Source organism: Anguilla rostrata, chromosome 2 (assembly GCF_018555375.3).
Source record: "Anguilla rostrata isolate EN2019 chromosome 2, ASM1855537v3, whole genome shotgun sequence".
Lineage (NCBI taxonomy): Eukaryota > Metazoa > Chordata > Actinopteri > Anguilliformes > Anguillidae > Anguilla > Anguilla rostrata.
Window position 1 is genome coordinate 27,739,539 of NC_057934.1, and position 12,266 is coordinate 27,751,804.

The following is a 12,266-nucleotide window of genomic DNA, read 5'->3' on the forward strand; positions in this document are numbered from 1 at the left end:
AAACAGACTGGATAAAGACACCTACCTTGTTCCTTAGAGATTTTAATTCTCTTGTCACTTCATCCTTTTTAGCTTTGTCTTCCACTATAGGTGCAAGATATCTTTCTATCAGTTTCTCCCAAAAGTCATTTTCATCCTAGAAAAAGGAAGTAATTCACATTCATAGTTAGGGAGTACATAATCCCCAAATATTTCCATTTACCTGTATAAATACCCACAGCATCATCTATTGTGCACATTGTGGACATAACAAGGCTATAACAATATATGTGGATACAGATCTATTCATCTAGAAAAATTAGGTTTTGAAAAAGGTTGAAGAAAAAAGTAAATTGTAAAAAAATTACTTCACTGTTATTGTGAACACCTTTAAAATTATTTCTTTAAGTAAAAAGTATAACGCTCAGCTCCACCCCGTTAACACTGTAGCTAGAAAGTTATGGTTTGGAGGTGGTGAAAGATTTGCTGCAAAAACTGTTACAAGATTCTTATTCACTTGCACAAAACTTGCACAACTTTAGCAAAACAATAAAAATTCCAAAAACATTTTACTCCAGTTGATAACGCTAGCTGTACACAGGTTTGACAACAGGCTGAACTGCCACACTGCATAAATTCCAACAGAATTTTTATGGGCTAAAACGTGAACCTGTGAATAATTAAGGGGATGGAGTTAACCGATGCGAAAGATGATCAGCCTTCATGGTTATAGGAAAGATTTGAGTTGAATAGCAGCATGTGTGTAAGCCTTGGGTGATTTGGTATCAGCGGTACATGGGGTAACTAACTAGCCACCATCCATCACATTGTGCTAAATTCAAATCTCCCATTGTTAATTGAAAGTCACGACTTGTTACTATCACTATAATGCAAACAACATACATAAATGACATCAGTAAAATAATTTCAAAGCCATTTATTATTTTAACTGTTGCATGCATACTTGATAGCTATGTGATTATTGGCATCACCAAGGGGCGGCATAGCTCAGGAGGTAAGACCGATTGTCTGGCAGTCGGAGGGTTGCCGGTTCAAACCCCGCCCTGGGCGTGTCGAAGTGTCCTTGAGCAAGACATCTAATCCCTAACTGCTCTGGCGAACGAGAGGCATCAATTGTAAAGCGCTATATAAATGCAGTCCATTTACCATTTACCAATGGTTAAATTGGGGGTGGACGGCATCCACCCACCTTTGGTAAATAAATAAATAATTTTGACCCGCTATTTTACAAAAAACTATGACAATGCAGTCCATTTTTCGTATGCTTCAGTCAATGTGTTCCCTCTAGCCAGTTACTCACTCAAACAATCAAAAATCCTAAGAAAAAAAACTCAGGAGGAACAGTCGACAGGCACAGAAAGAAAAATATCGTTGACTGTTTGGAAGCGGACGCGGTAGGTAATTTCATTAACATGTAATTTCATCTATGCAACGTTTTAAAGAGAGATGAATAAACAGCCCCCACTGCAACTTTGAGCAAAATCAGCAGGTTGCTGTTCAGCTGCTAAACTAGGATTGAATATTTCCCACATAGCCTACATAACGTTTTTATAGCGGCGACTGGTGAGCTGAAAATTGGTGGGGTGCAAAACTTTCCTTTAAACTAATCATTGATCTCAACTTGTTTTCATTAGTAATTTTCCTTTCTTATCAAGCGTGCCAACGATTGGACTAATCAAATGGCAAGTAGCCTAACACACAACGTCTTCATACTGTGTTAGGGGGATTAAATCAAATTCAATTTATCCGTTAAAAATCAGTTTTAATCACCAAGTAGCCTAGTCTACACTTAACAAACAAGATACACCAGTCTGTTATCTACCGTGTTAGCTTTCAGAATAACCAGCAAGAACAAAACCTGCACTTCAATTTTGTTTACAATCTACGCATTGCAGATATTTGCCATGAATATGAGTGCGGAGAAAGAAGTGCATGTATCCGCAAATAATGTTGATTAAAAATTTGTACAATTTCATACTGCAAATGAAAATAATGTAGGCTATAAGGCCTAGGCTACTTGCTAAAACTGCCTATTTGGGGAGAGCTGGCTATACATGATAGTATTGGGTAGCCTATTTTGTGGATTAATTGTATTGACACTCAAGGAAAATCAGGGGAAGGTTCCACCACTGCTTAGTGATTAAAACTGATTTTTCTAAATCGCATTTATCATTTAATCTCCCTAACACAATGCGAAGAAGCTGTGTGTCCCTTTCCAATTGATTAGTCAGATCGTTTGCATGCTTGTTAATCACTGAAAATTAATTAAAACAGATTGAGATCAATTATTAGTTTAAAGGAATGTTTTTTTTTCAGCTCACCAGTCGCCGCTTTTATTTTGTTTCAATTTGACAGTTTAAGAAAGATGGATAAAGGAGGAAGAAAGGGAGGACAAAAGAGGAGGATGACTGATTATTTTCATTATTTCATTCAGCATTAATGACACTCAATAAACTTGACATATTTTATGTAAAAGCTTGCATCAATAGTATACATTCTTTTTAAAATATTGTTTTCCTTAATTACAATTATGTGCACAATGCATTAAAGATACAACTATTTTGAGCTGAGACATTCATTGGTTTGTACCTTTTTTCACCCACCTCCCACCGTATCTCAGGGTCCACCCACCTCCCAAATCCCAATTTAACCCCTGGGCATCACTGATTTAAAGGTGACCACGTTGCCTGCAGACAATATTTTCAGGATACTTCATTTTAAACTAATCTTACACCAAGCTAGCATGTCAAAATATACTGTAGGCTGGGTGTATCAACAAAATGCAAAAGAAAGCTTAATTTAGCTTATTACATTACAGGCATTTAGCAGATGCTCTTATCCAGAGCGACTTACACAACTTTTAAATAGCATTTTTACATTGTATCCATTTATACAGCTGGATATATACTTAAGCAATTTCGGTTAAGTACCTTGCTCAAGGGTACAACGGCAGTGTTCTACCGAGGAATCGAACCTGCGACCTTTCGGTTACAAGACCAGTTCCTTACCCACTGTGCTACACTCCGTCACTTATGTGCTTATAATCACAATTAATAAATATATTTAATTTCCTTACACTTAATGACTTTTCAGGCTATGAACATAGACTGGTTAAACTCACAAAGCAATACGGGAGAGTTTGGTGTGCATTCTTTCTCATTTTCAATTTTTTTGCAAGCTCCCTGTCCCTTTCAACTGAAAAAGTTTCTGGTGGGGTCCAGTAAAAAGTTTTCATTGCCTAGCCAGCTACTGTTGAATAGTTGTTTCAGAGCATACTTCTCAGAATCTGAATCACACTAAAAATGTGAGGACATTTAAACTAATAATTGACCAGTCATTATAAACTTTGTAAAATAGCCTTTGACCACAGACTGTACTTTACTAGAAAAGCTTAAAATATTGAGGGATGGGCTTACAGCAATAAGAAGTTTGGGTGGGCACACCACAGAAACAGTCCCAAGATAAAATGGCCTGACCTTTATTTTTATCTTTGTACAACCCAATATTTATGAAACAAAGATGATGCTACAACCAGCTGAGAAATGTGAACCTAAATTCAGAAATAATTAACAACTGGATCCACAAACATAAAAGGAAAGAAGTACAATATTTTGCTGCACCAGCATGTACCTCTGTGAGCTGGTCGACTTGAGGTGCAGTAAGTGTTTTTTTGATAGCATGTTTCACCCTCTTCTCCAGTCTCTGTATGCGGTTGGTTTTAAGAATTCTCCTGGCAGCCTCATTGAGGCTGCACTCTAGCTCTTCCAGCTGGCTTTCGGACAGCACGTCCTCTGGACCCACCCTGTCCTTCAGCTCTGCATTGGTTGTGTCAGTTAACATGAGCACCAGTTCCTCGCACAGGTCATCCTGGTCCTTGTTTCTCAAAGTGTATCGAATATGCTCCTGCAGGTTCCTCTTCAGGTTGGCCGAGGTCAGTTTCTTCAAGAATTCGATTTTAACAGGCTGGACCCAATCTTTTGTGGAAGAGAAAAATCCTGTCTTTATCTGATTATGTACAATTAAGTGTACAGGTATGGAAATACATTTGATTTATGAAAACCATAAAAAAAATTTGAATAGAGCCTCTGACTATAGATGTGTGTCTAGAATTTTGCACTAAAAACAATTGATCCCATTGCACCTTCAAGAGTATTTGAACAACTATTATTTGAACAATGTTCTAGTAATAATGGGTCTTCTTAGAATACGCATACCATTTTCTAAAAAGAAATATTAATGCAGTAATTCTCTTTTTGTTGCTCAGAATACTAGTTTATGCACAGTAAGAAGGTTTGCCATTTATTTCAGACTGTAAAGTGTTACCATACCACTCTGACACAAAATAACTTCTTTGTATTCATCTTCCTCTTCATACGTGTTGCTCTCATCATCTTCATCATCAAGTGTTTTACGGCCACTGTCATCAGTCAGACTGCTAACACAAACATTTTACATAATCTGTTGAATTAAAACTATAATAACATACTGTAATGTGCTCTTAAGAGTAAGTTTACATCCCCTTATTTAATATTAATTATAGTTAGGGCCACCAGTTTGTCTCCACCATGTGACCTGCAGGGATTTAAAGTTGTATTTCAATGGTTATCCTCCAAGGGTCCCCATAGGCACTTCCAACGGCAACAATCAAGTGGCTAATTGCACAATTCAGTTTCTAATTGTGGCATTCATAGAAACAATTAATTTATTAGTAGAGTCAGGTAGGAAAGTGAACATAGATGGAAGTTTAAATGCTATGAAGAGCATGTCTTTGACCCAGGGGTCCTCGCCCCTGGTCATGGAGAGCCGCAGAGTCTGCTGGATTTTGTTGTTGTGCAGAAATTCAATAGCACAGCAATTGATTAGTTAAAGCCGTTGATCACACAATTAACCCAGGTCACCTGGTTTCTTGTCTGAATCAGTTGCTGGTCTTAAGGAAAAAACAAAAACCAGCGGATTTGTGGCTCTTCAGGACCAGGATTGAGTATCACTGCAGTAAAAAAATCTAAAAAAAAAAAGGCTGGCGAGGCTGAAGATTTTTGTTTTAGTCCAGCACGAAGACACCTGAGTCTATTTAAAGTCTTGACTGAAGACCATGGTTAGTTAATTCAGCGTTTCCCAACCGGTGTGCCGCGGCACTCAGGTGTGCCGTGTGAAAAATCCTTTAAAAAATTTTTTAAGGTTCAAATGAATTAAAAAAACTTAAATGAACAAATGCCAAAATAAATGTCATTAAAATGCATATCGCTTAATTAAAACCCCAAAAGAACATTTACGCCTACTGTTGGCAAATCACATCAACGTCAGTACGTCGCTCACGGTTTTTTGTGCCATGAGAGTGGTGTGCCATGAGATTCTGTAAATTTTTCTTTTAACTGTTTTGAGTTAAATGTTATATAACTGCCCTCATTTTTATATGCTATGTGGGCATTTCCACATTAACACAACACTATAATACAACCTATTATGCCCTATACAGCATTTCAAAATACTGCCGCACGTCCATGGAAGTTGTCACATTGAATTTAACGTGTCAATATCACTTGCAAACATCACTGTCAATCATCATCTGAGCTTAATTAGTGGCAATTGCTTTTATCAATTTGGATTATTGAGGCAGTGTAAATGGCATAATTGTTTGAGAAGAGGCTTGACAAAGAATGTTGTGACCTCTAGTCGGTGGAGGACTGAAGTACAATGCTAGAAAACAAGCGGAGACAAACTGGTGGGCATAATTACAGTGTGTGAATGTAGTCATGATTGTGTTTATTCCATTTTACCGAAGGGCTTAGAGATTGTATCAGTGTTTTTAATAATCCAGATGTGTATTGTAGAAAAAAATAAAATAATCATCTTTTCTAAAATACTAAATAAAATTTTGGGAATTTCACCTTCCATCATCTTGTTCCATCTTTGTTATAGATTCCTTCTCAGTTTTGGAGATGGCATTGGTGTCTGGCAGTCTATGCTTGAAGCTAGTCTCCTTCATAAGGATGTTCTGCTGATTTTTTGTGTTTGAAGTGAGTTCTTGATGTAAGTTGTTTCGGTTTTCTTCTGTGCTTGGTTGGTTTTCAGGCACTGTGATGTTTTGGTCTGATTTAGGTCTGACTGCATTTTGCATTTGCTGGAGGACCAAGTTCTCGGTTTCCTGGGTAACCTCAAGATGAACATCCCAGCAGCACAGCTTGCAGTTGCGGTCACACAGTACCCCTACATTCTTTTGCTCTGCTTTTTCATGGTTTGATTCCCGTGTACCCCATGACACAATGTTCATGTTGACCAGTGAGTAGATCGTAAGCAGGAGGTAACCACTTGGAATACAGACAAAGTACATCAAGCCATAGACAATCAGACTGAACTCTTGGGGGTGAAGTATTGCTGTGACAAGATACATTATACTCATTGACACCAAAAAGATGCCAGTTGGTGTGATGAAGGTCTGTTGTATGACCATGTCACCTGGGAACACAAGAAAAGCCAATGGATTTTGACAAACCTATTTCTATGGAATTAGAACACAAATATATAAATCCAACATTACACATTTCATGTATTTCTTTGTTGTATTAAAGCAATTAATGTGAAGCCTACTTAAGTAATCGGTATGTTTATAGATAAATTGTCTACCACAGACCCAAAGCAGAGTTCTTGGTTAACAAATACAAAACACATTCAAAAACTTTGAGATTTACAAAACCTTGTATTTTGCTGTTCACGTTCATTAATTATGAACAGGGCCGGTTAAAATTCCTGACTATCTGATTTGAGACCTTAATCTTAATCTTAATCTGTTAATCTACTTAAAAAAACGTGCAAAAACATGTGTCTACATGTGCAAAACATAGCCACACTATTCCCAATCAATATTTTTTTTCATTGGTTATAGTTTTTCACAACTAGAAAATACTGGGTCAGTAAAAACAAAGTGAATGTCTCCAGTGGCTTCTATACTATTCTGTTCCATCATAATGATCACTTGCAACATTAACATGAAACATTGCACCCAATTCGCTGAACACCATAAATGACAATCTCATGCAAGTGTCATTTTAAAATATTGGCATACATTAACTTCAAAGTCAGTCCACATATTCAGGTACTTCACTTGTAATTCAGTGATTCATTATGATAATTAATGTACAGTGACAGATAATTATTTATCAAGTAGCTAGTGCAGAGATGACAGTGACCTCAAATTCCTCAAAAGAAGTCATGAATGTATGTGGGTTAGTTAGGTGACAACAGCAATCTGTTAAATGTCTGCAGTCATTCTTCACAAATCCATTCAAATTGTATTACTAAGAGACAAAGATTTTTCATTTACAAAGATCCAGCAACATTTTCCCACATAAATTGTCCAAATTCCATTTGATAGTATAAAAGTAGTAGTCGTATCTGCTCTGAATTACTCAATAACCTACCTTTTGCTTATCTGTTAAAAGAGACAGTCAAAGGAAAATCCAGGTTCAGAAAGTAAAAGTACTCCTAAGGATCTTGTTCCAGTCACATGGATTTGCTAATTAGCACAATTCTTCAGCCAGGAGCTAGAACTAATTAGTGAATTTCAATATGTTATATTAAGTTATAAGTGAGTGCATGGGTGGAAGAAACACAAGGCAGGACTTCTACTTTCTGACCCTTGTACTTGTCATATGGCTGTCCACCTATGGACAGCCATATGATAAAGGAATTACAAAATAGTGCTTACCTATGATGGAAAAAAATGAGGCTGTCATCAGGAAAGCATAAAGCACACTTAAAATGGCTGCGACAGTAATCTGGAAATTTGGTTTGGTGATAAAGCAGATAAGTATATAGAGAACAGGTGGGATGACAGACACAATGATGGCAATTGTCCCTTCCATTTTAAACACAAACTGGAAAGCACCTAGAAGAAAAGATACATCGAAAATCCATTTTAAAGAATACAAGGGCATTTTGCTACTTTTATAATAATGATAACTGGGTCTAAATGATGAGCAAAGTCAAGCACAATCAGGTATTACAATATCTGGTAGTAGAAGGTACCTAATGTTTGGCTGTCCTATGTTGGGATTTTTTAATGTTTAATGTCCACGCTATTTAGGTGTTTTGTTGCAAAATACCTTTGTGCAAGTACGGTGTGAGACCAGATTAGCAATAAACACAAATCTGTGACCTTTCTAATCTATCATGAAGACTGCGTAAGTATGAATGTTATGGGGAATTCTCACCAACTGGAATTTTTAGCAAAAGACCTTAGCAGACCACCTCAGTTCTTATTAACTTATTCACTTTAAAAAAATAAATTTTACAAATACTAACAAGCATGCACTAACTGTGTCTCTATTGTGTCATGGTACCTATGCATTTGCCTCTTTGGAAGTTCAATGGGAACTTGATACTCACTCATAGAAAAGATCAATTGGATGTGTCACGTGACTAACCTGCTATCATCAAGCTAACAGAAGCAGGTCCCAGAATGGATGAGCCAACAGTGAACATCTGATAGAGGATATACAAATTGGAAATGGAAGAATTCCTCTTGGATGTTTCTTTGCCACTATGCAGAAGATCCAAAGTGTTGGCCAGGGTGGAAGGGCCCCAGCGCCGTCTCTGATTGTAGAATTCTTTGAATTCCTGTGGGGCGTTGGTATACGCGTCTGAGGCTGCGTTGTACTCTACTCTCCAGCCCTGCTGCAGGAGAAGGGTGCACAGCCAGCGGTCTTCACCTGATCCAATAAGGAGTAAGAAGTTAGCAATATCACTGGCACCATGGGTGTAGCGGACTCAGATTATGATACTAACCTGATCAAGTCACAGATATATTTTCCAATGCACTGAACTACTGACAAACATATATGCATCCAGACTCTAATTCAAAAAAGTACTATTCAGTTACAACAATGTTGCCAGCTTCATGGGGAATAGAGTGTTACAATGATGACGCATTTGTGTAGGCCAAGCCGGACGTTTCTTCCGCCATGGCTTACCTTGGTAGATTTCCAATGCTTTTTTCCCCATAGGGATTTCGTTTTTTGACGAAAATAAGGACTGTGGTTAACATATGCCTAAGAGAGTTTCATGTTTTGCTCTACGATATAAATTACACCCATTACTATCTCCACTGTGAATTTTGAATGCACTTTGCTTGAAACGCTGGCTAAAGGACTTCACCACAGACTGAGAATAGCTAGCAACTAAGGTCATTTTCAGCTTCTGAAAGCACTTGCTCACATTAGACTACAGTCGAATTACGAAGTTATCGACCTCATTTATATTTATTTTGGAAGTCAGTTATTTAACTCCTTTAAAACAGTAGCCAACTAGCTAGCTACAATAACACAGGCTGATAAAGTGCAGATGCTTCTTGATTAACCTTACCCAGCCACTTATGTCAAAGCTAGCTGGTATTACACAGTAATCCCCATCATAAAATGTTATTTTTTTTGTGTACTTTATACGGTTACCCGGTCTTGTTTATTTTTGCATGAAAATCGTATACCCCTTCAGCTTTCAGAACAGTATATCAGATAATCAAATACATCCTTCAGAATTAAGTTTTAAATGTCTATATGTAATGTACTTACATTGCATTCACTTTCGGAATATACTCCTTTGTCTATGTGTATGTGTCTGTAATCCGAAATGCCTCTGCTCATATTCAAGCTAGCGCTGTTAGCTAGGTTGGGCGCTATTTTCAACTCAATTTGACAAGAATCCATTTAGTTCATTTATCTCATTACTTCATGCTCTCTTTAGTACAGCAGTATTTTGTATAGCAGACATTTGTGATGGCTTCCTGCCCGGGTGGGAAAGGATGCGGATGGTGTCAAAAACCTGCCATCTCCACACATCTGGCATGACAGGTCGTGTCTCCCCAGTGGAGATGTTGCACAGGAGTGTGATGCCAGTGTCATCGAACACGACACTGAAGACGTGTGATGACCGTCTGGTAGACTTGGACCTCCAAGTCAGAAGCCTGATCAACTGGCATGCGGCCATAGTCAATAACTGTCAGACTGGGGGCTTGAACCCTGGTCCCCCGTGTGGCAACAAACACCTAGTCCACTGCGCTACCAGAGACTGGAGGTGACTCAAGTGCAGAGCAACACAAGTAGGAGTTCAGTAGGTCTTTAATCCACAACCAAAAAACACAAAAATTCAAAAACTCGAACTAGACAAAGATAACACTCCTAAGCAGGGAAAAAGTTACAAGCAGACTGAACAAGTCCAGTAAGTAATCCAAAAAACAGAGCCAAAGTCAAACACAACAGATCAGTCCGTGAAACAGCCAACACACCAGCAAGGGAAAATCCAAAAGAGATACCGATAACAGTCCAGGTCGAATCAGGCAAACTATTCAGCGGGGTCAAAAAAAGGCGCTTGAGCTTGAGAAACACCAAGGAATCAGGAAGACTTAGCAAAAGACATAGACAGAGGACCGGGCTTAAATACACTGAGAAAACAAGGCACATGACAGACAATGAGGTACAGGTGGGCAAGTTAACAAGAGGGCTGGGTCAACATAACAAGGGAGGCTAACCAGTGTCCAGAGCAACAAAGAGCCTTTGGCACCCTCTGGTGGTTAAAAGGTAGTCCAACCCGTGACAATAACAAGGTGCTGATGACGGCTTGTGAGAGACAGCGACAAGGTTGTCCTTATTAGCGACATGCTGGATGTCTGTCATGAACCCCATGATGAAAGAATGCTGATGGGCTGACCATGGTTCGGAAACTTTGGACATAGCAAAGCACATTGGGCAGCCAGCATGGTTGAAGTAGCCAGGACTTTTTTCATGTTCGCTAAAGCCTTGGTCACCTCCTCAGACCAGTCAACTGTGTGCTTGGCGAGCTTGCCTTTGAGGGCCTCGTAAAGGGGTTACATGTGCTGAGCCGCCCGGGGAACGAACCGGTGGTAAAAGTTTACCCTGCCTAAAAACACCTGCAGGCTTTTCACAGTGAGGGGGTGAGAAAAATTGCACACAGCTTCCACTTTCGATGGCAGTGGTACCATCCCGTCCTTTGCGGCGCCTGAGGAAAATCGATGGAGGACTGGCCAAACTGGCACTTGGCCAGATTTACGATCAGGCTGTGCTGACTGAGGCGCTCAAAAAGGGCCCGTAGGTGAGACATGTACTTTGTCCTGGAGGCACTGGCGATAATGATGTCGTCCAGGTAGACAAATAGAAATGGCATGTCACGTAACACGGTGTCCATCAGGCGTTGGAAAGCCTGAGCTGTGTTTTTGAGACCGAATGGCTTGCGGAAGATATTCGAAAAGGCTAAACGGCATGCTGACCATGGTTTTGGGGACATCCTGTGGCAACGCCATCTGCAGGGAGTGTTAACTTAGTGTGGGTGGGGCCCTGCGTGGCTGCGCTGCATTGATGGCTTGCAGAGAAGAATTTGTCAGCCTCCCTGGCCAGTTCGTAATGGAAGAGTAGACTACCTACAGTGGTAGCTGCTGCATGAACAGCTCTCTGAAGAGGAAGCACGGCTTGTGTTTGTTGCCATCTCGATTAACGTCTTTGGAATTGTCCTAAAGTGATATGAGGTCACCAATGTAGGAGTTGTTGGAAATAAAAGCTCAGTGAGACTTTATTGACTGCAAAGAACATGCGATGTCCTTTTATTTTTAATCTTCACAGAACAGGGAAAAAACATAACCGTCGCAGGACTCTCACATCACCAAACGACGACTCTCTTAACGGAATTCTGTTTGATTAACACAACAAATCTCTGCCCTTAACACCGGGAAATAACAGTATTGAAGTAACAGTAAATTATTTACTAGTCTCTATGTGGTCCCCAACCCACTGCAACAAAAGTATTTGAAGAGTTTGAAAAAGTGTATCTCAATTAGTGGCTTCATTTTCATGTTTATAACATGGAGCTTTGCTCAAAGATGGGGTTCTAGACAAAGTTATGGCCCCACTGGAGGGCATTTAAGTTCATTGAAAAAGTGAGATAGTGTTCGCACTATTATTTCTTCTTATTCCACATCAACATTCTGTATGCCACTTGTCCAACAGCTTTTCAGCAAGACTTGACAAGTTTGGCTAGTTGTTCTTTTTGTGCAAATAGCGCAGATATATATTTTGTTGATGTTTACAATTTTACATCACATAATTTTCCTTTGATTAACATGTTCAGAATGTGAACAACACACTTGCAGATGCAAGCTCCAATTGTCACTGTCACTGCCAGAGGTACAGACCGTCTCTCTCTCTCTCTTTTGTAAAGCTTCAAATGGACGAATTTCCTGGCAATAGGTTCGCAGCAGTAAC

General features: G+C 39.2%; 1 protein-coding gene across 2 annotated transcripts in view; it reads right to left on the bottom strand.

Moving 5' to 3' along the window:
• Nucleotides 1–12,266, bottom strand: part of LOC135249144 (chitin synthase chs-2-like) — a 35,315-nt gene that overhangs the window by 4,882 nt on the left and 18,167 nt on the right. Inside the window, exons 11-16 of one of the 2 annotated variants that reach the window (XM_064324454.1) lie at nt 8,424–8,708; nt 7,706–7,885; nt 5,889–6,456; nt 4,329–4,432; nt 3,631–3,974; nt 26–136 (exon numbers count right to left, since the gene is read on the bottom strand). In XM_064324454.1, the coding sequence (XP_064180524.1) occupies nt 26–136; nt 3,631–3,974; nt 4,329–4,432; nt 5,889–6,456; nt 7,706–7,885; nt 8,424–8,708 (1,592 nt within the window). Of the gene's footprint in view, nt 1–25; nt 137–3,630; nt 3,975–4,328; nt 4,436–5,888; nt 6,457–7,705; nt 7,886–8,423; nt 8,709–12,266 lie in introns of both variants that reach the window. The other variant, XM_064324453.1, reaches the window with a different exon arrangement.